The 27,197-nt window shown below is 38.4% G+C and overlaps 1 protein-coding gene across 8 annotated transcripts in view; it reads right to left on the bottom strand.

Annotated features, from left to right (window-relative positions):
* ALMS1 (ALMS1 centrosome and basal body associated protein) overlaps positions 1-27,197 on the bottom strand; it is a 202,152-nt gene that overhangs the window by 131,955 nt on the left and 43,000 nt on the right. For 6 of the 8 annotated variants that reach the window (XM_032352471.1, XM_032352467.1, XM_032352468.1 and 3 more), the window contains 5 exons: positions 24,487-26,617; positions 24,222-24,371; positions 19,571-19,730; positions 8,575-15,129; positions 7,414-7,547 (listed from right to left, as the gene is read on the bottom strand). In XM_032352471.1, the coding sequence (XP_032208362.1) occupies positions 7,414-7,547; positions 8,575-15,129; positions 19,571-19,730; positions 24,222-24,371; positions 24,487-26,617 (9,130 nt within the window). The remainder of the gene's footprint in view (positions 1-7,413; positions 7,548-8,574; positions 15,130-19,570; positions 19,731-24,221; positions 24,372-24,486; positions 26,618-27,197) is intronic. The other 2 variants (XM_032352472.1, XM_032352474.1) reach the window with 2 other exon arrangements.

The raw sequence follows: 27,197 nt of genomic DNA, 5'->3' as shown, positions 1-27,197 counted from the left end.
CTCCAACACATCTGCCTCCTTGCTGGTCCCCTAGGAGTCCTGTCTGTTCACATTAATGTATTTCGGTACACTGGCACAACCCTTACAACCTAATAAACAGGAACCCCCGTCTGTCTTTCTGTCCCCTCATGTCAAAAGCATTCAGAATGCATTCTCATTATGTTGAAAATAGATCTGCTACTGTCCCTTGTGGGGAACACCAACGCACTAGGCACACAACAACAAATTATTAAGGCAAACACTAACCTGTCAGCCCCCCTGGCTGAATACACTGGACTGCTACCCCAAAGCGTAGACTTCACAAAAGGTTCTTTAGTGCGAAGTGTTTAGGATAAGCACTTTACATTCCTTATTGGTAAAGGAAGGGGGTACATACACTGTAGAGTGCATCACCTACTGCATATGTATTAGTAATTCTGGACAAATTTAGACTAATTTACAAAAGGTGGCCTAATAGGTACAAATATTCCATAATCTTTCCTAAGTTTTTAATCAGATACTTACCTTAAACCTGTCCATGGGCTTTTCTTAGCTGGACCCTGACAAATGGAGAGATGGTTACAGACAGGATTTTAAACTACCATTTGTCTATTGATATTGTTGACTGGCATTTTGGCTTTGCTCAAATGTTTCATGAGCTAGGTGACCAAAACCCTGCCAGTGGCTTTTAACATCTCCACCAACTAGACCATGCCCATGGTTTTCCCTAAAGACTAATGCCGAGGCATCACAGGGTCAATTGTGATGAGAAAAAAGCTATTTTGAGTTGCTGCCTAGGCATTTTACAGTATGACAACCCTACTCACACCCAGAGTCTGGACAGTTAGATAAGGACCTGAGCTTAGGATTCCCCTCCAGAAGTCTCCACTTTGTTTCCCTCAGGCAGCTTTTAAAAGAACTACTTAGAGTTAAGACTATGAAGTTAGTGACCTCTGCTCAACTACCTCATAGGTAATAGATATCTGTGACCCTGTTCTCTACCTCCTGCTTGTTCAGACCTGGGACAAAGGACTGCCTTTCTCTCAGCTCAGTGACTGCCCCTTGCCCCTACTCAGAGCCACCCACCCACGAAAGACCCCTGCTTCTGGGATCTATAAGTAACAAATGCTGGAATCTAACTCCCTTTGTGTGAGTGTACTGAAACTGCATCTTCAATAAAAATGATCTTGGGGTTTTCCCTCCCCCAAAGTGGGAGTTTGGATGCTAAGGAAGTGATCTGCCAGTCCTGTGAGCATAGCTAATGTCTCCTTATTCAGTGGGTCATAATCTGCATGTAATATACCAGCCACAGGCCCCAGAACAGGATACTACAAAGCAAAAAAAAAAAAAAAAAAACAAATTAAAAAAAAAAAAAAACCTAGTTGAAAAGAAAAATAGAGCATCAAAACTAGACATGTCAAGATGCTGAAATTATTGGGAGAAGGGGGGTGGGGTTATGGACATTGGGGAGGGTATGTGCTATGGTGAGTGCTGTGAAGTGTGTAAACCTGGCGATTCACAGACCTGTAGACCTGTACCCCGGGGGATAAAAATATATTATATGATTATAAAAAATAAAAAATTTTTTTAAAATGCTGAAATTATCAGATCAGAGACTTAAAACAAGGATGATAAATATGCTAAGAGCTCTGATGGATAAAATGAACAGCAGCTAAGGACAACGTAAGCAAGAGGATAGAGATCCTAAGAAAGAATGAAAAAGAAATGCTATAGAACAAACACTTTAATAGAAATGAAGAATGCCTTTGATGGGCTTATTACATTATTACCAGACTTGGCTAAAGAATGAATCTTGAACATAAAGGTATCTCAACAAAAAGCTCCAAAACTGAAAGGCAAAGCAAAGACTGAAAAACAAACAAAAGAACAGGGCATCAAAGAACTCTATGACAACTATAACAGGTGTGGTGTAACACATGAGCAATGGAAATAACAAAAAGAGAAGAAAGGAATGGTAGAAATACTTGAAAAAATAACCATGACTAGGGACACTTGGGCGGCTCAGGTGGGTTAAACATCTGCCTTCAGCTCAGATCATGACCCTAGTTTTCTGGGATTGAGTCTGGAATCAGGCTTCTTGCTCAGTGAAGAGTCTGCTTCTCCCTCTGCCTGCCATCCCCCACTTCCCACTGTGTGAGCTCTCTCTCTCTCTGACAAATAAATAAATAAAACATTTTTTTAAATGGCTAAAAATTTCCCCCAAATTAATGTCAGACACCAAAGTACAAATTCAGGAAGCTACAAAACACAAAGCAGGCTAAATGCCCCGCAAAATTACACATAGGTATAACATTTCAAAGTACAGAAAATCAAACATTAAAAAAAAAAAAAATAGAGAGACACTTCGGTGGTTCAGTGGGTTAAGCATTTGCTTTAGGCTCTGGTAATGATCCCAGGGTCCTGGGATGGAGTCCCTGCATCAGGCTCCCTGCTTGGTGAGGAGTCTGCTTCTCCCTCTGCTGACCAGAGGGAGAAGTGCTTGTGCTCTCTCTTTCTCTCTCTCTCTCTCAAACAAATAAACAAAATCTTAAGAAAAAAATAATAAAGAAAAAATACTGAAAGAAGTTATTTGGTATTAAAAAAAAAGTCTTATCTATAGAGAAACAAAGAATTACATTCACTTTATCCTCAGAACCTATACAAACAAGAAAAGAAGAGAATAAAATATTCGAGTGTTGAGGAAAATAAAAATACAAACTTGGAATTCTCTACTCTATGAAATTATCTTTGAAACTGAAGAAGAAATGAAGGGTTTCCCAAACAAACAAAAATTGAGGGACTCTGTTGCCAGCAGATTTGCCATGCAACAGATGTTAGCAGAAGTACTTTAAAGAAAAATATAGTCAGAAACTTGGATCTACATAAAAGGAAGAACATCAAAGAAGGACTAAGTGATAGTTAAAAGAAAAATCACACACATACTTTTTTTTACTTTTAATTGATCTAACAGATAATAATCTGTTCAAACTATTGCTTGTGTGTATGTATATATGTGTATGAACAAATGACAAAATGACACAAGGGACGGGAGGAAGAAATCAGGACTATAGTTGACCCTTGAACAACAGCGTGGATCCACTTACACAGTGACTTTTTTGATAAATACAGTACTATAAATGTATTTTCTCTTCCTTATGATGGTAACATTTTCTTTATATGTTTTTTTGAAAAATATTGTATATAATACACATACTGTACAAAATATTAAGTGATTATGCTATCATTAAGTAAGCTTCTGACCAACAGTCGGCTATTAGTAGCTTTGAGAGAGTCAAAAGTTATATGCAGAATTTCAACTGTGTGGGGAAGTGGTTCCCCTCACTGCTGTACTATTCAAGTATCAAACTGTCTTTTGTTATTAGAAGGTACTCACACTACCTGAAGTGCTTAGTATTATTTGAAAATGAACTTCAACTAGTTATGAATGTTCTATAAATTCTAGGGCAACCACTAAAAAAAGGTTAAAAACAATTTTTTAGTTTTTTAAAGTGTAACTGATATGCTAAGAAATGAGAGAAAATATAATGTTTAATTAAAACACAAAAGACAGGGAGACAAAAACTGGAATGAAGAACAAGGGCAACAAATAAAAACAGTAGTCAATATGGTAGATATTACTCCAACTATACCAGTAATAACTTTGAAAATCAATGATCTAAGTACACTAATTAAAAGACAAAGATGGGGGTGCCTGGGTGGCTCAGTGGGTTAAAGCCTCTGCCTTCGGCTCAGGTCATGATCCCAGGGTCCTGAGATCGAGTCCCACATCAGGCTCTCTGCTCAGCAGGGAGCCTGCTTCCTCCTCTCTGCCTGTCTCTCTGCCTACCTGTGATCCCTGTCTGTCAAATAAATAAATAAAATATTTTTTAAAAATAGTAAAATAAAAAAACACAAAGATTGTCAGAGTGAATCAAAAAACAAGATCTTACTACCTGTTATCTATGAGAAAGGCACTTTATTTGCAATGACATGGATGGAACTAGAGGGTATTATGCTAAAATAAGTCAATAACAGAAAGATAATTAATTATCATATGATCTCACTCATATGTGGAATTAAAGAAACAAAACAGGATCATAGGGGAAGAGAGGAAAAAAATGAAACAAGACAAAACCAGAGAGGGAGACAAACCATAATCATAGGTAAAGAGGGTTGCTAGAGGGGATGAGGGTATAGGAATGGGTAAGTGGGTGATGGACACTTGAGAGGGTATGTGTTGTAATGAGCACTGGGTATTATGTAAGAGTGATCAATCACAGACCTGTACCCCTGAAACAAATAATACATTATATCTTAATTAATTGAATTAAAATAAAATAACATTTCTAAAGAATAAAAATAAAATTTATAATTAAATATTCAGCCCATGATTACAAGTAGGGGTGATATAACAAAGCCTGAAAATAAAGTTAAAATATCATTTTAGTAAGTGGGACAATAGTTCCTGTCCCATTGGGCTTTTCATTGAGAATAATAATAACAGTAAATAATTTTGGGAGTGTTCCTATGTGTTAGGGTTGCTAACCATTTTATGTGCACAATATAACTTAATACTTAGCAAAACCTTAGAAAGTAGATGTCATTAACATTTCTATTTTATACATGTTGAAACCAAGAACCAAAAGTTTAGGTGACATTTCTAAGACTTAAAAGTAAGTTTTCGATGGAGCCACGAATCCAACACCAGAGCCACAAACAAAAAGTGTACTACTTTTGTTTACTGGCTTTTAGCCTAGAGTGAATTTTAAACTTTTCCCCCTCTGCCGAACAAACTTTAAGGAAGTAAAATTTAGAATATACATACATACACATATGTACACACAAAAGCATATGTATATATGAATATATATATGTTGAGCTTTTCATATCTATCTACATCTATATCTATCTACATCTACCACTAGAAAGGAGGTTTCAAGTGAACAAGCCCAGGGTTGTCTAATAAATGGAAAAACAATGCCAAAAAAAAAATCCACTTTATCTATTTAAATTTTTAAAGGGTGGGGGTTGGAGGAGAGAAGGAGAGAGAATCTTTTTTTTTTTTAAAGATTTTTTTTTTTAAATTTTTATTTATTTGACAGAGAGAGATCACAAGTAGGCAGAGAGGCAGGCAGAGAGAGAGAGAGGAGGAAGCAGGCTCCCTGCCGAGCAGAGAGCCCGATGCGGGACTCGATCCCAGGACCCTGAGATCATGACCTGAGCCGAAGGCAGCGGCTTAACCCACTGAGCCACCCAGGAGCCCAAGGAGAGAGAATCTTAAGCAGGCTCCACACCCAGCACAGAGTCCCATGTGGCACTCAATCTCACAACCCTGATAATAAGCCAATAGTAAGAGCTGGACACTTAACTGAGCCAGCCAGGTACCCCAAGGAAGTCACTTTATTTTTTTTTTTTAAGATTTTATTTATCAGAGAAAAAGAGAGAGATGGAGAACATAAGCAGGGGAGCAGCAGACAGAGGGAGAAGCAGGCTCCCTGCCAAGCAAGGAGCCCAATGCGCAACTAGATCGTAGGACTCTGGGATTGTGACCAGAGCCAAAGGTAGATGCTTAACTGACTGAGTCACCCAGGCCTCCCAAGAGAGCCACTGTAAGTATAAAGACACATATAGATTAAAAGTAAATGGATGGGGCGCCTGAGTGGGTCAGTCTGTTAAGTGTTTGCTTTCAGCTCAGGTCACAGTCCCAGAGTTGCAGGATGGAGCACCAAGTCGGGCTCCCTGTTCAGCAGGGAGTCTGCTCCTCCTCCTGCCCTTCGCCCCACTCGTGCTCTCTTTCTAAAATAAATACATTTTTTAAAAAATCTTTAAAAAAAAATCATAGGGGTGCCTGGGTGGCTCAGTCAGATAAACATCTATCTTCAGCTAAGGTCATGATTCCAGAGTCCTGGGATCAAATCCCACAGTGGGGGTCCCTGCTCAGTGGGGAGCCTGCTTCTCCCTCTCCTTCTGCTGCTCCCCCTACTTGTGCTTGCTCTCTCTGTGTGTGCCAAATAAATAAATAAATCTTTAAAAAAATCATAAAGACAGAATGGTGCTTACCAGGGGCTGGCAGGAGGGTAGAATGGAGAGAAATTATTTAACAAGTACAAAGTTTCACTCTTGTAAGATGAAAAGTTTCTGGAAATGGGATGATGGTGATGATTTCAAATATATATATAAATCTAAAATCCAATCTAATTTATACTTTTTTTTTTAAAGATTTTATTTATTTTTTTGACAGAGAGAGATCACAAGTAGACTGAGAGGCAGGCAGAGAGAGGGGTGGAAAGCAGGCTCCCCGCTGAGCAGAGAGCCCGATGCGGGGATCGATCCCAGGATCCTGAGATCATGACCTGAGCCGAAGGCAGAGGCTTAACCCACTGAGCCACCCAAACAACACCTAATTTATACTTTTAAAAAACTTTTCCAAAAGAGATAAGCCAAATAATTATGCTGTATCACTGACAAAAAATTTTCTAAGAAACTATGAATTAGGTCATAAAGTCTATGCATTATCAGTTTTATAGTATTAATAGTAATAATAACTGCAAATTATTGAGAACTAGATACCACATATTCCACTAAGCATTATCTCATATAACCCACATCAAAACCCTGTAAGTCAGGTACTACTGTACCCCATTACTATTCATGAAAGCGGACCAAATGCTGTATCCACAAGAGAAGAGACAAACTATGATATAGTCTTACACTAGAATACTTACAGTACTAAAAATGAATAAACTAAAACTACACCCATTGACACAGAGCAATCTCAAAAACCCAAGTCTGTGTGAAAAAAGTAATTCTCAGAATTTTCTGAGTAATTCCATCTATTAAAGAAATTAAAACTACACTGAACAACAAGAGAAAATCAGTACATGTCCGGATGAAGACACAAAGGACTTCAATGGTATTTGGTAACATTCCATTTTTCAAGTTAGTGGGCTAATATATATAGAAATTATTTTTATTTTCTTTATTCATTATATGTTTTATATGTTTCATATATATTTTCTTTACTATGTATCAAATGGTTCACAACTGAAGCAAAGTAAGTACTATAGAAAAGAAAATCATTTAAACATACGTTATTATAGCTCTATGTTCTTAAGTAGATAATATATATCTGAATATGGCTGGACTTCTGTACCCCAAGTTATCACCTTCATGAGAAAATACAAATGACAAGGCAAATTTATTCTTATTTTCCTAAGGAGGTCATTTTTTTTTTCAATAGATGAGTTTGGAAGTAATCAAAAACTATTGAACCTAATACTTAAATATTAATTTTAAAGAAATAAGACTTCTAACACTTTATCCAAAGACTATTAATGACTCAGCCCATGTCATCAATGCCCAAGTAAGAGATACCAACTCTATACTGCCCTTTCTTTCACATTTTCTCTCTTCATTTCTAGATTTCTTTTATACCTTGGACAAGTCAGTTGTTCTCTCATTAGCAAACAACTTTGCTTTGATCTCTTCTACTTTTCTCCTGTCATCTTCATTTAATTCTGAAATGGAGTAGCCACATTCATGAGCCAAATTAAATTTCAGATTCCAGGCTGAAAAGAAAATATAAAAACACCTGAGATAATGCAATGCAAAAATGATAATTTTCAGTGATTACAAGAGCACAGAAAACCATCAATATATCCAGCTAAATGCTACCACAATACTTAGCAAAATGTGTTCTCAATTATATGACGAACTATTATAAGTTCTTAAGAGCAATCATTTCACTGAAAACTGTGATTTTTAAAAACCACATTCTACAGATATTTCTCCAAAGAGGCCACTTTAACCACGATTTTCAATTATTTTTATCTTAATCTTCCTTCCAATCAGGATGGTCCCTTTCCCTGCCCTATTAGGTCCTGTTACAGTTACTGTTGCTTCCATGAGAGCTGATACTTAAGTTTTCTGGAGTCAGAACATATGTAAGTGATAAAAGGAACAGCGTAGGTAGTTTATCTCAAGGGAAAACTTATAAACAAATCAGGGAGGCCTGAACTGTTGGCTGTTAAGTTGCTCTCTAAATATATTCCTTATTTTGTCTTAAAAAAAACCTTTTTAATGGCATTCTACCATTAGAGACTAATGAGATTGGTAAATATCCTCTTTCAAAGCTCCAACCCAAGTTTTAGTGTGAAATACTTGTTCTTTCTAATGTCTAAAATACGCTCTAAGAATTTTATTAGAAAAGGAGAAATGTATATATAGTTTTATGATACAGTTTGATTTAGAGCAGAGCAAATTGTTTTAATTTTTTTTCTGCCTCCAAAATAGAATACTGTAATAGGAGAATTAAGGAAACAGGAGAACTTCAGGAATCTGAAAACCCAAGCTATCTTCTTACTCTCCTTCAGGCTTTAGAAACTATCTAAGACCCTAAACTCAAACTAGCACTATTAATACTGTGACTTAGTTACACTATTGGTTAAATGGACTTACTCTGGATTACGGTGGAAAATGTAATCATTCTAACAGTCCTACAAGAATATAAATTCAGACTCCACAAATACTTAACTTTAAATAAAGTATGATGTTTATAAGCTTGACCTCCCTTTATAACAAACTATCAGTTCCTACCTCGTGCTCGTACTCGACATTCCTCTTCTTCTGCATTTCGGAGTATTTGTTTAGCATGATTCAATGACGATTCACATTTCAGAAGGTTTCTGACATGTGCAGCCAGTGAATCTACACTGCTACCACCAGCATCATCACTCTCCAGCACACCTTCTTCCTCTCTACTATCTGTCAAGCTTGCCTTGGGTGAAGCATATGGAAAGAAGTTTAGAAGGACATCAGAAACTGACTCCAGTGAATTACTGTCCCACGAGCAGGAGCTGGCATCACTACTTGAATCACTTTTAATGATAGTCATCATAGGTATAACAATTTTATTCCCAATGGTTCCACTATACCCTTCAGGCTCAGATCTCATTACAGATTTGGCTGCTCTATATTGCCGAAGGGTTTCATCTACTGTCACTCTGGCTTTGCTTTTTGCTTCCTGTAGAGGACTTCTAACTGTAGTTGAACTAATGAACTCCCAATTCTCAATGCCTCTCTGGCATTTCAGATTTGCCTGTGTGCTAATATCCTTCTGTATGCACTTGTTGCTTGGGCTTTCCTCTGCAAATGGCAGACTCTGAGGCAAATCACCATTAGATTCATCAGCTGTGAGGGGTTCTTTGAAGCAAACCACCTTCTTAGATTGTATAAATGAAATATCATTAACATCTCTGAAAGGGACAAGGGGAGCAGAAAAATTGCATCGTTTCAGTGCTATATTTTCTGCCTCCATTAAAAGGTTCCGAATCTCTCTAAGCGTTTTGGAGCTGCTGCTTGTATCTTGAATTTCCTCAGACCCAACATCTTCAAAACCTGAAGATTCTGGTTTACTTATTACAACTCTACCATCAGTCTGAGAACTTAAAGGCATAGTGTTTGAGATAACACTGGAGTTCGAAGAATCCAAATTATCTATTAGCATTTGAACATGGTCTGAAACAAGTTTCTGCTTCTCACTATGTGAATAAGTTCCAGGGGTAACTGTTGATAACCCAGTAATCTGATCAACTTGCTCAACACCCCCTGAGAACATCAGAGCATCTTGCGTTACATGTCTATCTGGAAAATTCTGTTTATAGAATATATTTGGTTTCTGTCTGTGTGAAAAGGAACTAGAAGGAACTGTTGGTAACAGACTTTTCTGGTCAGCTGGTACAGGAATTGTTGAAACCTTCAGTGCATCTTCAGCTAGATGTTTGTCTGGCAATTCCTGTGGGTAGGAAATATTAGATTTCTCCCTGTGGGAATAGGAACTAGAAAGAGGTATTGGTATCCCAGCGTTCACAACAGTTGGTTCAGAGATAGGTGAAATTTTCAAAATATCCTCACTACAATGTCCATCTGGCAGTTCTTTTTGAAAGAAAATACTGGGCTTTACTCTCTGAGAAGAAGAATTATGAGAAACTGTCAGTAATGGAGTTGTGTGGTTATCTGGTCCAATCACAGTTGAAATTTTGGGCTCTTCTCCTTGTGAGTAGGAACTAAGGGGAGCTGTTAGTAACTCAGTGTTTTGGTCATCTGGTAAAGTCACAGGTGAAAGCTTGAGTTTCTCTTTATGTGAGTAAGAGCTAGAAGGTCCTATTGGTATCTCAGCCTTCTGATCAGCAGATCCAGGAAGAGCAAAAATCTCTGGCAACTCCTGCTGTTTAAAAATACCGTCCTTCTCTCTGTAGGAGTAGGAACTAGAGGGAATTGTATGTATTCCAGTCTTCTGGTCACCTGGTCCAGAAACAGCTGAAACTTTCAGAGCTTCTTCAGTAACACCTGGCGACTCCCTCTGGTAAGAAAAGATGGGGCTCTCTCTATGTGAATAGGAAGCAGAGGACCCAAATCGTATCCCAGTCTTCTGGTCAGCAGACCCAGGAGCCCCTAAAATTTTTACAATACCTTCATTAGGATCTGGCAACTCCTGCTGGTAAGAAATGATGGGCTTCTCTCTATGTGAGTAAGGACTAGAGGTTACTACTGGTATTCCAGTCTTCTGGTCACCTAGTCCGGGCACCCTGAAAACATTTAAAGATGCTTCAGTAAGATCTGGAAACTCTTGCTGATAGATGATGGGCTTATCTCTATGTGAATAAGAAGCCAAGGTAACTGTTGGTTTTCTGGTCTTCTTATCATCTGGTCCAGAAACAGCTGAAATTTTCAGAGCTTCTACAGCCAGCTGATCATCTGACATGGGTTGTTGGTACAAAATACTGGGCTTCTCTCTGTGAGAGTAAGAAACAGAAGATACTATTGGGATCCCAGTGTCCTGGTCAGCTGGTCCAGGAGAAGGTGAAACATTCAGAGCCTCTTCAGTGAGAGGTCTATCTGATAAGGCTTGCTGATAGAAAATAATGGGCTTCCCTCCAAGTGAGTAGGAACTTGAAGGTACCGTTGGTATCCCAGTCTTCTGATCACTTGTTCCAGAAACAGCTAAAACTTTCAGAGTCTCTTCAGTTAGATGACTGCCTAATAACTCCTGCTGGTAAAAAATATTAGACTTCTCTCTGTTTGAGTAGGAACTAGAAGGTTCTACTGTTAACCCAGTCTTCTGGTCAGTTGGTCCAGGAATAGCTGAAACTTTCAGAGCCTCCTGAGGTACCTGGCCATCTGTCAAGCCCTGTGGGTAGAAAATGATAGGCTTCTCTCTAGGTGAGTAGGAACTAGAAGGTTCTGATGGCAACCCAACCTTCTGGTCAACTGGTCCAGGAATAGCTGAAACTTTCAGAGCCTCCTGAGACACCCGACTGTCTGTCAAGCCTTGTGAGTAGAAAATAATGGGCTTCTCTCTATATGAGTGGGAACTGGAAGGTACTGATGGCAACCCAGTTTTCTGGTCAGGTGGTCCAGGAACAGCTGAAACTTTCAGAACCTCCTGAGGTAACTGACTATCTGCCAAGCCCTGAGGGTAGAAAATAATGGGCTTCTCTCTATATGAGTAGGAACTGGAAGGTTCTGATGTCAACCCAGTCTTCTGGTCAGCTGGTCCAGGAATCGCTGAAACTTTCAGAGGCTCCTGAGATATCGGACTGTGTGTTAAGCGCTGGGGGTAGAAAATAATGGGCTTTTCCCTATATGAGTAGGAACTGGAAGGTTCTGATGGCAACCCAGTCTTCTGGTCAGCTGGTCCAGGAATAGCTAAAACTTTCAGAGCCTCCTGGGATACCTGACTGTCTGCCAAGCCCTCTGGGTAGAAAATAATGGGCTTCTCCCGTGGTGAATAGGAACTGGAAGATTCTGATGGCAACCCAATCTTTTGATCAGTTGGTCCAGGAACAGTTGAAACTTTCAGAGGCTCCTGAGGTACCAGACAGTCTGTCAAGCCCTCTGGGTAGAAAATAATGGGCTTCTCCCACGGGGAGTAGGAACTAGAAGGTTCTGGTGTCAACCCAGTCTTTTGGTCAGCTGGTCCAGGAAAAGCTGCAACGTTCAGAGTCTCCTGAGGTACCTGGCCATCTATCAAGCCCTGTGGGTAGAAAATAATGGGCTTCTCTCTAGCTGAGTAGGAACTAGAAGGTTCCGAAGGCAACCCAGTCTTCTGGTCAGCTGGTCCAGGAATAGCTGAAATTTTCAGAGCCTCTTCAAGTAACTGACTGCCAGGCAAGGCCTGGGAGGAAAAAATAATGGGCTTCTCTTGTGGTGAGTAGGAACTAGAAGGTTCTGGTGTCAATGCGGTCTTCTGGTCAGTTGGTCCACAAATAGCTGAAACTTTCAGAGCCTCCTGAGGCACCTGGCCATCTGTCAAGCCCTGTGGGTAGAAAATAATGGGCTTCTCTCTAGCTGAGTAGGAACTAGAAGGTTCCGATGGCAACCCAGTCTTCTGGTCAGCCGGTCCAGGAACAGCTGAAATTTTCAGAGCCTCTTCAAGTAAATGACTACCTGGCAAATCCTGAGGGGGAAAAATAATGGGCTTCTCTTGTGGTGAGTAGGAACCAGAAGGTTCTGGTGTCAACCCAGCCTCCTGGTCAGTTGGTCCAGGAACAGATGAAACTTTCAGAGCCTCCTGAGGTACCTGGCCATCTGTCAAGCCCTGTGGGTAGAAAATAATGGGCTTCTCTCTAGCTGAGTAGGAACTAGAAGGTTCCGATGGCAACCCAGTCTTCTGGTCAGCTGGTCCAGGAATAGCTGAAACTTTCAAAGCCTCTTCAAGGAACTGACTGCCAGGCAAGGCCTGGGGGGAAAAAATAATAGGCCTCTCTTGTGGTGAGTAGGAACTAGAAGGTTCTGGTGTCAACCCAGTCTGCTGGTCAGTTGGTCCAGGAACAGCTGAAACTTTTAGAACCTCTTGAGGTACCTGTCTGTCTGTCAAGTCCTGTGGGTATGAAGTAATGGGCTTCTCTCTAGGTGAGTCAGAACTAGGAGGCTTCAATGGCAACCCAGTCTTCTGGTCAGTTGGTCCAGGAACAGCTGAAACTTTCAGAGCCTCCTGAGACACCTGGCTGTCTGTCAAGTCCTGAGGGTATAAAGTAATAGGCTTCTCTCTAGGTGGGTAGGAACTAGAAGGTTCTAATGGCAACCCAGTCTTCTGGTCAGCTGGTCCAGAAACAGCTGAAATTTTCAGAGCCTCTTCAAGTAACTGGCTGCCTGGCAAGGCCTGAGGGGGAAAAATGGGCTTCTCCTTGGGTGAGTAGGAAGTAGAGGGAACTACTGGTATTCCAGTCTTCTGGTCAGTGGGTTCAGAAACACCTGTAACTTTTAGAGCTTCTTCAGGTAGATGACTGTCTGGCAAGCTCTGTGGGTAGAAAATAAAGGGCTTTTCTATATCCGAGTAAGAGGCAGAAGTTATTGTTGATATCTCGGTCTTCTGGTCAGTAGGTTCAGGAGTAGGTGAAACTTTCTGAGCCTGTTCAGTTAGAGAACTATCTGTCAACTCCTGTTCGTAGAAAATATTGTGCTTCTCTCTATGTGAGTAGAAATTAGAAGCTTCTGATAGTAACCCACTATTTTTTTCAGCTGGTTCAGAAGCAACTGAAACTTTCAGGGCCTCTTCAGATTGATGACTGCTTGGTAAGACCTTTTGGTAGAAAATACCAGGCTTCTCTCTATGTGAGTAGGAACTAGAGGATACTGCTGGTATCCCAGTCTTCTGGTCACCTGGTCTAGGAGCAGATGAAGCTTTCAGAGTCTCTTCAGTTAGAGGACTATCTGGTAATACCTGCTGATAGAAAACATTGGGCTTCTCGCCAAGAGAGGAGGGCCTAGAGGGCACTACTGGTATCCCAGTATCCTGGTCAGCTGGTCCAGGAACAGATGGAACTTTCTGAGCCTGTTCAATTGGATGACTATCTGACAACTCCTGTTTGTAGAAAATACTGGACTTCTCTCTACCTGAGGGGAAAGTAGAGGTTGGTATCCCAATCTTCTGCTCAATGGATCCAAGAGCAGAAAATTTCAGAGCCTGTTCAGTTAGATGACTTTCTGGCAATGTCTGTTGATAGAAAATAGGGGGCCTCTCTCTGTCTAAGTAAGAAGTAGAGGGTATCCTAGTCTTCTGGTCAGCTGGTTCAGGAAGAACCACAATTTTCTGAGTCTGTTCAATTAAATGACTATCTGGCAAGACCTGTTGGTAAAAGATACTGGGCTTCTCTCCAAGTGGACATGAATGTGAAGATAATGTAGGTATCCCAGTGTTTTGATCAGCTGGCCCAGGAACAAATGAAACTTTCAGAACCTGTTTAGTTAGATGACCGTCTGACAACTGTTGCTGGGAGAAAATAATGTGCTTCTCTCTTCGTGAATAGGAACTAGAAGGAACTATTGTCTTTTCAGTCCCCTGGTCAGCAGCTGAAATTTTCAGAGTCTCTTCAGTTAGATGACCGTCTGGTAAGGTCTGAGGGTAGAAAATACTATGTTTCTCTCCACGTGAGTAAGAACTTGGAAGGACAGTAGGTATGCCACTCTTCTGGACAGGAGAACCAGGAACACCCGAAACTTTTACAGTCTCTTCAGTGAGATGATCGTCTGGCGGTGCCTGCTGGTAGAAGATATTATGCTTCTCTCTACGTGAGTAGGAACTTGGAATGACAGCAGGTATGCTAGTCTTCTGGTCAGGAGGATGAGGAACACCCAAAACTTTCAGAGCCTCCTTAGTTAGATGACTGTCTGGCGGGGCCTGTTGGTAGAAGATATTATGCTTCTCTCCACGTGAGTAGGCGCTTGGAAGGACTGTAGGTATGCCAGCCTTCTGGACAGCAGGACCAGGAACAGCCAAAACTTTTAGAGCCTCTTCAGTTAGATGACTGTCTGGTAAGGCTTGTGGATAGAAAATATTGGGCTTCCCTCTTTGTGAGTACGAACTAGAGGGTACTGTTGATATCTCAGTCTTCTGGTCAGCTAGTTCACTAACAGCTGAAAGTTTTAGAGTCTCTTCACTTATCTTACTATCTACTGGTGCCTGCTGGTTGAGTTTATCAGTATGCTGACCAATAGTATTCTCTTGAGGAGACCTTAAAGCCAACTGAGGAAAGTCCTCGGGGAACAAGGATAAAAGAGATCCAGTATCTGAATCTCCAGCAGTAGCAGTGATGCCTGGTTTCGAGCTGGAATGAGTAACTTCAGGTATGCCTCCTTTAGAAGTATCTCCTAAAAAAAGAGACTTATTAATACTAATATTATATGTTTTTTAATTAAGAAATATTTCTTTTATGCATAAAAGAAATAAAGCTTTCCTTCCTTTGACCTTTACATTTCTAGTAAAGAATCCTAAGAAAACAGTCATAAAAGGAGACAAATATTTACAAAAATATTATAAAGCCATTTACAACAGCAAACTAAGGTAGACATAGTTTAAATATTCAGCAATAGAATAATATTTTAAAATAGCAGCATATCCATTTGATATGATAGGTGGATCTTTATTAAAATTTGGATATTTAAAGAATTTTTTTAAAAGATTGTATTTATTTTTTGACAGACAGAGAGATCACAAGTAGGCAGAGAGGCAGGCGGGGGGGGGGGATGCAGGCCCCCCGCTGAGCAGAGAGCCCATTTCATCCCAGGACCCCAGGATCATGACCTGTCCTGAAGGCAGAGGCTTAACCCACTGAGCCACCCAGGTGCCCCTAGGATATAACTTTAAAAATTAACTAGAAAATAATTTTAAAAATTAAAATGCAACACTAGAAAACATTCACTAAGTCCAATAAAAAGCAGGGAGGAACATAACAAAAAAACAAAACAAAACAAACAAAAAAACAAGAAACATGGAAAACAAAAAGTAACCCAGCAAATATATATCCAATCTTAATAATGATATTGAACATGAGTTGATTAACAGTCACATTAAAAGGCAAAGACTGTCAGTCTGGATTAAAACAAAACAAAACAAAACAAACCCAGGAGATCCAACTATATAAGCTGTTTATAAGAAATACACTTTAAGATTTTTATTTTTAGGGGTGCCTGGGTGGCTCAAGTGGGTTAAAGCCTCTGCCTTCAGCTCAGGTCACGATCCCAGGGCCCTGGGCTCGGACCCTGCATCGGGCTCCCTGCTTGGCAGGGAGCCTGCTTCCTCCTCTCTCTCTGCCTGCCTCTCCGCCTACTTGTGATCTCTGTCTGTCAAATAAATAAATAAATAAAGTCTTAAAAAAATTTTTTTAAATTTTTATTTATTTGACAGACAGAGATCACAAGTAGGCAGAGAGGCAGGCAGAGAGTGGAGGGAAGCAGGCTCCCTGCCGAGCAGAGAGCTGGACTCAGGGCTGGATTCCAGGACCCTGAGATCCTGACCTGAGCCGAAGGCAGAGGCTTTAACCCACTGAGCCACCCAGGTGCCCCAAGAGATAACACTTCTGATTAAAAAAAGGAAAACAAATAGGTTGAAAGTAAAGGGATGAAAAACATATGCCATACAAGCAGCAAGCATAAGAACTGAAGTGACTATACTGATGTAAGAGAAAACAGACCTTAAAACAAACAATGTTACTAGAATTAAAGGGCAACCATTTGTAACAACAAAAAGGTCAATTCACCAGGAATATACAACAATTATAAACATAAATGCACTTAATATCATAGTCTCAAAAGATATGAAGCAAGTAAGACAGAAAAAATGAGAGACAATTAAACAATTATAGTTCAAGATTTCAATAGCTTACTTTCAAAAATAGAGAAAACTAGGCAGAAGATCAACAAGGATACAGAAGACTTGAACACTATATGCCCACTAGAACTAAGAGACACGTATAGAACACACCACCTAACAACAGCAGAATACACATTCTTCTCAAGAGTAAACCATACATTCTACAGAATAAACTACACACTAGGACATAAAAGCAAGCTTCAGTAAAATGTAAATGAACTAAAATCATACAAAGCAGGTGTTCTCCAACAAAAATGGAATCAAATGAGATATTAATAACAAAAGGAAAGTCAAAAATACGTGGAAATTAAACAAGACATACCCAAATATCCACGGGGTCAACAAAAACAAATTGCAATGGAAACTTAAAAATATTTTAGATGAAAAACAAAAACACAAGAAACGAAAACTCTGAGCATGCCACTAAAGTAGTGCTTAGAAATTTCTAAATGTAAACACCTATATCAAAAATAAAGTCTCGGAGTGCCTGGGTGCTCAGCTGGCTAAGTGTCTGCCTTCAGCTCAGGTCATGGTCTCAGGGTTCTGGGTTCAAGGACCACATCAGGCTCCCTGCTCAGCAGGGAGTCTGCTTCTCTCTGTCCCTTTGCCCCTCCCCATAGCTCATGTGCACTCTCTCTCTCTCTGTCTCTCAAATAAACAGATGAAAAATCTTTAAAAAAAAAAAGAAGGTTTCATATCAATAACCTATTCTTTCACCTCAAGAAATAGTAAAAAGCACAAACCAAAGCTGAAGTGTGAAAGGAAGGAAAAAATAAAGACTAAAATTGGAACAGAACAGAAATTCAAATGGAAAGAAAAAAGATCAGAAAAAGTAGAGAAACCAAAGTTTACTTCTTTGAAAAGATGAACATAATTGACAAAACCTGGCTAGACTCACTAAAAAAAGAAATAGAAAATTCAAAATATCGAAATCATGAATGAAAGAAGGGGTATTACTACCAATCTTCCAAAATAAGAAGGATTATATGCAAATACCATGAACAGTTATATGCCAACAAATTAGATAACCTAGGTGGAATGGACAAATTCCACAAAGGACACAAATTATGAAAACTGATTCATGAAAATTATAAAATATAAATACTTATAGCAAGCAGAGAGATGGAATTAGTAATTTTAAAACTTCTACAAAGAGGCAGGCAGCCTTCAACCAATAAAAACTAATCCTTTACGAACTCCTTCAAAAACTAGAAGACAACACATCTCATCCCAACTTGTGACATTAGCAAAACTAGAAGAGACAAAGCTTCTCATTCCAACTTGTAACATTAGCAAAACTAGAAGAGATAATGCTTCTCACCTCAACTTGTAACATAGTATTATTCTTGCACCAAAGCCAATAACAAAAATCACAAAAAATGTACACACCAATACCCACTATGAATATAAATACAAAAGTCCTCAAAAAATTACTTGCCAAAAAAATCCAACAACATACAAAAAGAATTATATGCCATAACCAAATGGCATATATAACCAAGACTGTAAGGTCGGTTATATGAAAATTAACATTATACTATATTAGGAGAATATAAGACAAAAACCATGTGATCATCATAAAAGAGACAGAAAAAAAAATCTGACAAAATCTAACACCCTTATACGGTAACAAGATAAATATGCTCTAAAAAATACAAATAAAGGGAGTCCTCAACCTGATAAAGATAGTCTACAAAAATCCCACAGCTAACATCATACTTAATGATAAAAGACTTCATATCTTTCTAAAAAGATCAGGAATAGACAAGGATGTCTGTTCTTGCCACTTTTATGCAACACTGCACTGAAGGTTCTAGTTGGGGGCAGTTGGGAATCTGAAATATATAAAAGGCATCCATGTTGGAAAGAAAGAAGACTATATTTGAAGATGACATGGTCATATATATAAAAATTATAAGAAATCCACACAAAAATATATTAGAGATAATAACAAATAGTTCAGCAAGATTGCAGCTATACAATTAACAAAATTCAACTGTATTTCCATACACTGGCAATGAATATTCCAAAAATGAAATTAAGAAAACAGTTTCTTTTCTTTTTCAACAAGAAGATTAAAATACTTAGAATTAAGTTATCAAAGGACTGCAAGGTTCATACACTGAAAACTACAAAATATTGTTGAAAAAATAAAGAAAAACCTAAATAATGAAAAGATGTCCCATATTTATAGATCAAAGCATTTAATATAAAATGGCATTCTATCAAAGGAAAGACAACGCACATTCACAGATCTAAACATTTAATATTTACTGATTCCCTTCCACTTTTTTTCATCCACCACATCCACCCACTCAACAAATCCCTCAGCAAAACTGAGGATCAACCTCTAACTCAATTTCTGCAGTCTTGAGTTTTAGAAGAGAAAAACCAGAGATTCTAGTAAGGCTGGCACCATTACAGAATCATCTCCAACCTCAGCTGACTTCTCAGAACTACCAGCCAGCTCTTTTGCTTGTTCTTGGTCAGCTGCAATTCCTATTCACCTTAACATACATTCTGAGCCTGCACCAATCTACTCTCCTCAAACCTCCTTTATCACTACCTCCCCTCAGCAGATAATCTTGCTTTCTACCTCAGAACTGATCTTTGTTTCCTCTCTACAAATTTATTTGGATCCACTCTTTTCCTCTTGTGCTCCATTAATTTCTTTCTTCCATTCAAGTCACAGAAAGGAATGCAGAAATAATAAACTGACTCTAATAGACTCCGCCATGTAATTCAGTTCTAAACACTGCCATAGAGAAGGCAATGAAAAACCAAATGATTCACCTAATAAAAGATCTAGGGATTTATAAATACACCTAATCCAAAGTTAACATTATGGAAAGTGTTCAAAAATAAAACATTAGTTAGCCACAGCAATGTACTTTTAGCAAGCTAGTCACACAAACATCTAATATCTTCTTTTCTACATACCTGCTATATGTTTAAGAGACTTTTGCACAGTGTCAGGAGATACCCTCAACATCCTGAGATCTGAAGAGTGATACTCCAACTCTATGGTTGGCTCATCAGGAGTAAATGGAGGCAATGTGGATGAAAAAGTCTGATTAGTGTCCGTATTAGAACAACCTACCTATAAAAAGAGAGAAAAAAATGAAGAAAATAGGATTAATAGTAGGCTTCACCTAATTAAAACAAACCTAATTTTTATGAAAATGAATACTTAACAGTTTAAACTGTTCCTTAAGCTCATATTCTCAACCCTCCTAAATTCATTTACAAGTTATATCTTGTTTGGTCAATTCTAAGAAGGCTCTACAAATTACTCTTGAGGGTCTGGAAGTCTGCCTATATAGAAAATTACAGATAGGAAGCCTATCTGGTTTGTTCCATATAATGGTATGATCACTGAAGAATGTGAACTTTGGTATTACTCTTGACAAGCTCAAGGATTTTTTTTTTTTAAAGGAGAGGTTACGTTGTAAAAAGGAAAGAGAAAAGAAGGAAAGAGAGAACAGGAATATTTTCAAGAAATCCACAAATGTTTAGAAAAAAAAACTAAAGTATCAAAGAACTGGATCTATGATCAATCACCAAAAAGCCTAAGTCCTCAAATTTCTTTAAACAAGAATAGTGGGAAATACAAACTGACAGTGAAGTAAAGGTTAAATGCTGAAAAAGAAGTTCTCAAAGTTTCATCAGATCCCAGCAAGTCCTTACTAGAAAAGAAATTAGAAACCAACTCTGGTGATGTCAGTACATAAACATATATCATTTCTCACCAAATTCACATCATACTCTCATATAAAAACAATATACAACATCTAGGTTTATTTATTTTCCTAAAAATATTATTCCCACTTCTTGATGCAGTCTCAGGAGAGTCTAAAAATGTATGTAAAGATGAATTTTGTTTGATCCTCTTTTGTCCAGGTTTTTTCATCGTGCTGTAATGAACAATCTTAGGAAGCTGGCAGGGTGTAAAATAAATAGTCTACTTCTGCTGCCTTGGTCTAGTTTTCTCTACATCAGTGGTTCTCAGTTGTGGGAGATTTTGCCCCCACCCATCTCTCCCTGATCAAGAAACATCTGGCAATGTCTGGAGACATTTTTCACTGTCCTGACTTTGGGTGTTGGGAGCAGTGTGTGTGGCTATTGGCATCTAATGAGTAAAAGCCAGCGATGTTGCTCAGCATCCTAAAATGCACACACCCCCCACAACAAAGAAATATCATATCCAAAAAGACAACAGTACAGAGAAACTCTAGTCTAAACAAAGCACAAAGTTCTAAGTTTTCAATTATCCCACTCCTATAGGAGACTTTTTTGAAGTACAGTTCATTAACACATGTATCACATATATGATTGAGACTTCGTGTGTGTGTCCCCAGGCACATATGTGTATTTAATAGTTTTTCTCTAGAGCTTTCAAATATAGTTAGAAAAAAAATTTCTATTCCAATCTTGACTTCAGTACGATTTCATTGATAATATTATTCAGTCATAAAAAGAATGAAATCTGGCCATTTGCAACAACACAGACAAATCTAGAATATATAATGTTATGTGAATTAAGTCAGTCAGAGAAAGACAAACACCATTTGATTTCACTTATGTGGAATTTAAGAAATAAAACAAATGAACAAAGAAAAAAAGAGACAAAAACAAAACAGACTCTTAACTATAGAGAACAAACTGATGGTTGTGGGGAGAGGAGGAGACAGGTGCAGTAAGTGAAGGGAATTAAGAGTATACTTAACACAATAAGCACTGAGTAATGTATATAACTGTTAATGTACAGAATATTGTACACCTAAACTAATATAACACTGTATGTTAACTATACTGGAATTAAAATTTAGTAAATAAATAAAACTTCATTATTATCAAAGCTTCGAAATATACGGATACTAGAGTAGTTAATGCAAAAGAAAATGTAGGGCACCTGGTGACTCAGTCTGTTAAGCATCTGCCTTTGGCTCAGGTCATGATCCTGGGGTCCTGGGACTGAACCCTGCATTGGACTCCCTGATTAACAGGGAGCCTGCTTCTCCCCCTCCCTCTTCCCCTCCCTCCTGCTCATGCTCTCTCTCTGTCTCTCTCAAATAAATAAAATCTTAAGGAAAAAAAAAAAAAAAGATGTAGAATGAAAAAGATGAGAAGAATTTATTTAAGAGATCAGCAGATCTTCATTACTAACTGGAAATGGGAGAAATCAGGAGGAAAAAAATTAAACTGGCTTATCTCCCAGTCTTTAATCAATAATAAAGAAAGAATCAATCAATCTCCCTAAAGTGAAGAAACCAAGACATGTTAACTTCTCTCTAAGAACAAAGAAAATCTACAAGTCAGTCCGATTCCATAAAAACGTCTGAGTTCTTTGGTACAGGCAAGTTGTGTTTGAGGTGACAGGAATGTTCACAAAAAAATGTCATGCAAGAAAGCATTCAGGTCTACCTTAGTAGAAATATTAGGATCTAAAAATGGAAGTAATAGCCATCACACAGAGAGAAGCATTTAAACATGAGAGGAAAGTACTTGGTGGAAGACGTAGAACCAACAAAACAAAAAGAACTCTAAAAGTAAACTTTAAATAATATTTAGTTACATGACCAAAACAGGGAATACTAAAACAATATTTTCTTTCCTAAAAAGAGTATTTTATCACAGAAGCTATAAGAATGTAATGTGCTGCTACCAGGAACAAGGAGAAAGACAGAAGAAAGAACAATGATAGGCAGGAGGAAATCACTGGTGAGGGTCTAGTCACCTGGTTTCAGTGAAGTGAAGGAACTAACAGGCAGGCAGTGCTATATAACTTACCCCATTCGATATAACAATGCATGAGGCTGATTGTTACTATTCCTCTTTCTTCATGTAGATGAGCAGAATGACCCTCCAAAGTCATCTGCACAAGGCATAAGGCTAACAAATAACTGAACAAGGTTTGACTCCACATCTCCACACTCTTTTCACAGCCCCAAGCTACATCATATATAAGTGGATGTCCGAACAATCATTTAAAGAAATGATGGCTAGTATCAAATGTAGGCAAACAAATATGAACGACTCTTCTGAGACACAGATGAGAATAAGAAAGGAACCAAGAAGCAGGCAAGCCCTCTGAGAGCAATGTGAGCCATGCAGGAAATTACTACCATATCTGAGTCCTTATTTCCTTGATACTGGCATTATACCTCCCGGACTACAGAATGGAGCTAAGAGTGAAAGAGAATACAGGGAACATGCTCCCTAAAGTGAAGAAGTATACTTAAGGCTACAGCTGCGCGCAAATAAAATCTGGAATAGTGGATATTAACTGAATATCTATCTACATTTCTTTTAAATTGTGGTTTTTGGGGGGCACCTGGGTGGCTCAGTCATTAAACGTCTGCTTTAGGCTCGGCTCATGATCTCAGGGTCCTGGATCCAGCCCCACATTGGGCTCCCTGCTCAGTGGGGAGTTTGCTTCCCCATCTCTGCCCACCTCTCTGCCTACTTGTGATTTCTTTCTGTGTCAAAATAAATAAAATCTTTAAAAAAAATTGCGGGTTTTTAAAAAAGATTTTATTCATTTGAGAAAGAGAGAGCATGAGAGAGAAGCAGATCACAACCAGTGGGGAGGGCTAAAGGGAAAAGAGTGAGCAGGGAGCCTGATGGGGGACTCACTTCCAGGACACTAGGATCATGACCTGAGCCAAAGGCAGAGGCTTTTCAACTAGCAGCTTTCCAATGACATACTAATCTTATACATGGAAAAATAGGAAAGGGAAAGTAACATTAAGTACACAACATTTATTGTACAGCTATATTTAATGACTAATAAAATATAAGGATATATTATAAAGAAGCTGACAGTATCAGACAAAAGAGGATAGGCAATAGGACCAAAAGAGCATTAAAACCAAGAGAGGCAAGCATCCAGGCAAATGAAGTTTTGTATAAAAGAAAGGTTGACAGAGAACTTTTTAGCACTTCAAAGTTATTTTCTAGTACACATACACAATAATAATAATATAAACGGGGGGGGGGGATGTGTATATGCTTCAGTATGTCACTCATTTGGGAAGGAGGCAGTTAGTTTCCTTTGGGGACACTAACTAGTGTGAGTATTAAGCACCTCAGCATCCTTCCTGGGAAAACAACGGTTCTTATCATTTTCAAAATTCCTCTAAAGTCAAACCTTTCAGGAGCTTCTAAACAGAAATATTTAAATATTCCAGGGTCTATTCCAATGCTTATAAGTTGAAGGGCAGAGTGAAAAAATGTACAACTGACTATTTCTACCAGTGAGTCTAATCTGAACACTGTCTAAAGGTTCTTGCTGCCACAACTGGGAAGAATTAGCACGTCTCAACATAAAAGGCCTGGGAGCTCCAAAGGAAGGCCTTTCCCCAGACACCACAAAACTCACTAATTCTTACCGTCTATGAAACACAAATATTTCTTTTATGCCAACCTCTAACAAATAAATGGAGCATATTCTTGGATATCAGATGAAGACCAGACTGTAAGTCACATGTTGGTATTAGAGGATATAAATGGGCCCTTTACTTTCAACTCCATTTTTCAACTAAAATATTCTTTCCCTATCCCATAAGAAATATCAAACAGAGTAACTTACAGGCTCTTCAAAATCACTCTCTTCCTTTGATGGCAGTTCTAAGGCAGACTGCCTGTGCAGGGAGCTGTCACAAACCTCCAGATCATCAAGCACATTTTTAAAACCTGCTAGCTCAATGCACTCAACAGTCAAGTCACCTTGTTCACACACCTGCTCATAAAATTAAAAGAAAGAAAGAAAAATAAAAACAAGTAACAATACCATTTCCTAAAATAGTACTAGAAAAGACAACATTTCCCCCAACTATCATTTTATTGTGTCTCACCTCTCTTTGTAGATCAACAGCTCTTGTACTGCCCACAGTAGCATTTTCATCTAGGTCACAGCATTCAATATCATCACCCAGAGTAGAGGTGTCAGATTCAGCCTTCCCCTGCAGGCCCTCTACAAAATAGGAGTCGTTTTGCATAACTGTATGTATAGTAAAATAGGATTTGGCTCCCATAGGCTGAGGAATTTTATCTTGGCCTACATCAGCTTTCAGCAATGACTCTTGACCGACTGGAATTAATGATGCATTACTGGTCATTGATAAAGCACCTTGTGACTCAGCATCACTTGTCACCAAGTTTGCTGAAAAGCCACCTCCTACACTTGCAGAAGAACCTTCAATGATGTTACTGGAGTTTCCATTCTTAACCAAAATATCGTTTGAGGAATCCGCAATTTCTTCAAATCTTCTTAAATCTTGTAAAACCAAAGAATCTGAAGTTGATACTTTCATTGGATAAAAAATGTTTGAAGATCCTGCCTTCTCTGCAAGGTCAAGATCAGGACCAGACTTTATCTTCCCAATGGGAAGAAATGGTTCATTGTCTAGATCGCAGTGAAATAAAGCTGACTGTGCTTTGCCAAGACCAGCAGCCTGGCTGTGAGATTTTTCACTTAAAGAAGCAGATGACTTAAGCTCTGGAATAAGAGAAAGTGGCTTAATGAACATTTCCTGAGGAGCACTGGGGAGGGATTTTAAATCAAGATGCCAATACAGGGAGCTATCACTATTATCTTTTTTATGCAACAATGGTTTTGAAGCCGCTAATTCAAACACCCCAGGAGTAGACTGATAAAGTGGATGACTAAGTTCATCAAACAAAGAGTTTTCACCATTATAATTTAATAGAGAAAGATGTGAATTTTTTGGTTCACATTCTTGGCTGTCATTTATTAAAGACTTACTAATGTCAGTTTGGATTTCATTTACTGTACTGTCTTTCTTGGAAGGCTCAATAGAGGCAATAACTACCTCAAAGGCTACATTTTCAGAAGCATCAACACTATTTCCACCAAAAGCAGAAGCTGCCCTTTGGTATCTTTCCTCTTGTAAATACGGTTGTTCTGATGTCTCATCCAAGTTGAATTTAATCGTCTTAAGAGGACCACCAGAAACCTCCATCTTAGAGGTACCATGTTGCCTAGAGTATGTATCTATTTCTGAAACTTTTACAGAATTATCAGGAAATACAACATTCTCAAATAATTTTATTTCTGAAGATCTGGCATGCATCTCGGGAAATACTGAAGTACTTCTACTCTCCTTTTGTTCAAAACCTTGAGATAGTTCTTTCTCCAGACCTTCTTCAATTCTTTCATACCCCATCATTTCTTTCACCTCATTCTCAGCTGGAGCCCTTAAATAAACACTCCCAAAATAATGATTGTGGGCTGTCAAGGGAATGCCCTTTCCTCTTCTTTCCAACAGACAATGCAAGAAAGAATGTGACATTCTGTTATTAAAATGAGGAGCAACTTCATGGGGAAAAGAAACATAGTCCTTACTGATCACATATGTTTCTGGATGGTGTGAAACTTTCCGTTTGCTCCATGGCGTACATGAAAAAGGAGCATGAAAACTGTCACTTCCCTTAGGAATTTTGTTTTTATCAATTGTGTCGGACGAATCTGAATAAGAATCATGATCCTTACTGGTTAGATAATTTTCTGACTGCTGTAAAGCTTTCTGTTTCCAATACTGCACATATGAACAAGAAGCATCAAAACTGTCACTTCCTTCAGGAGTCATGTATTCATCACTTGTATAAGATGAGGTTGAAACAGAAACTTGACCTTTATCAGCTAAACTGACTTCTGGCTCCTGAACTTCTTGTGTCTTCCATGCCATATAGGAACAAAGAGCATCACAACTATCGAAGTCATTGGGGGTTTTCAGTTCATCAACTGTATCAGACGAAGGGGTCTCTTCTTTAATCCCTTGTTCAAAAGGTAAAAAAGAGTGCCGACACTCAACAGTTGTACTAGCTATAAGCGAGTGCTGAGATACACTAATGCAACTGTTAACTAAGTCTGAAGCTACTTCTGAGGCTGCCTGGAATAAAGCTTCACTAACTTCCGATGGTCGAGAAAACCATTCAGTATCTTCAGACTTACCAGGAATTCCCCTGAAAAATATACAGTTAAAAATAAATAAATAAATAACACATTTAAAACATTTTTTTAAATACTAACATGAAAAATACAAAATTGATATGTCACCAAAATTAAGATTATTTGAAAAGTGTGTTGAAAAAACAAAGTTCTAATCTCAAATTCCCTTAAAGTGGTTAGGGACTGAACCAGGCAAATTTTGTGTAAACAGAATACGAACTCCCATCCTACGACCCTGACTTTTTTTCAACCTTTTCCTAAAACAAGACTACCAAAAAATAGGGAATATTTTCATACTGCCAAAAAAAAAAGATTAAATAAAAAATTCAAACTTTACTATTTAAAATGTTTATCACCTATCATAATTTAATACTCACTTAACTTTCACTAATTCTTTCACTAGTCATTTACTGTGCTCTTTAAAACCCCTTAAGTGATCTACTCTTAAAACACAGCAGTAACCTAATTATTAGTTGACCATTATACATAGAACACCTTTTCATAAAAGTGATTTTAAGGTAATACATAGCAGAAGGGCAAAGGTGTTTACTCTGCAAACATCTACAGTTTTTTCTTAAACATTTTATTTTAGTT

Source organism: Mustela erminea, chromosome 7 (assembly GCF_009829155.1).
Source record: "Mustela erminea isolate mMusErm1 chromosome 7, mMusErm1.Pri, whole genome shotgun sequence".
NCBI lineage: Eukaryota > Metazoa > Chordata > Mammalia > Carnivora > Mustelidae > Mustela > Mustela erminea.
The sequence above is the reverse complement of the archived record's forward strand: the minus strand, read 5'-3'. Positions and strand labels throughout refer to the sequence as shown.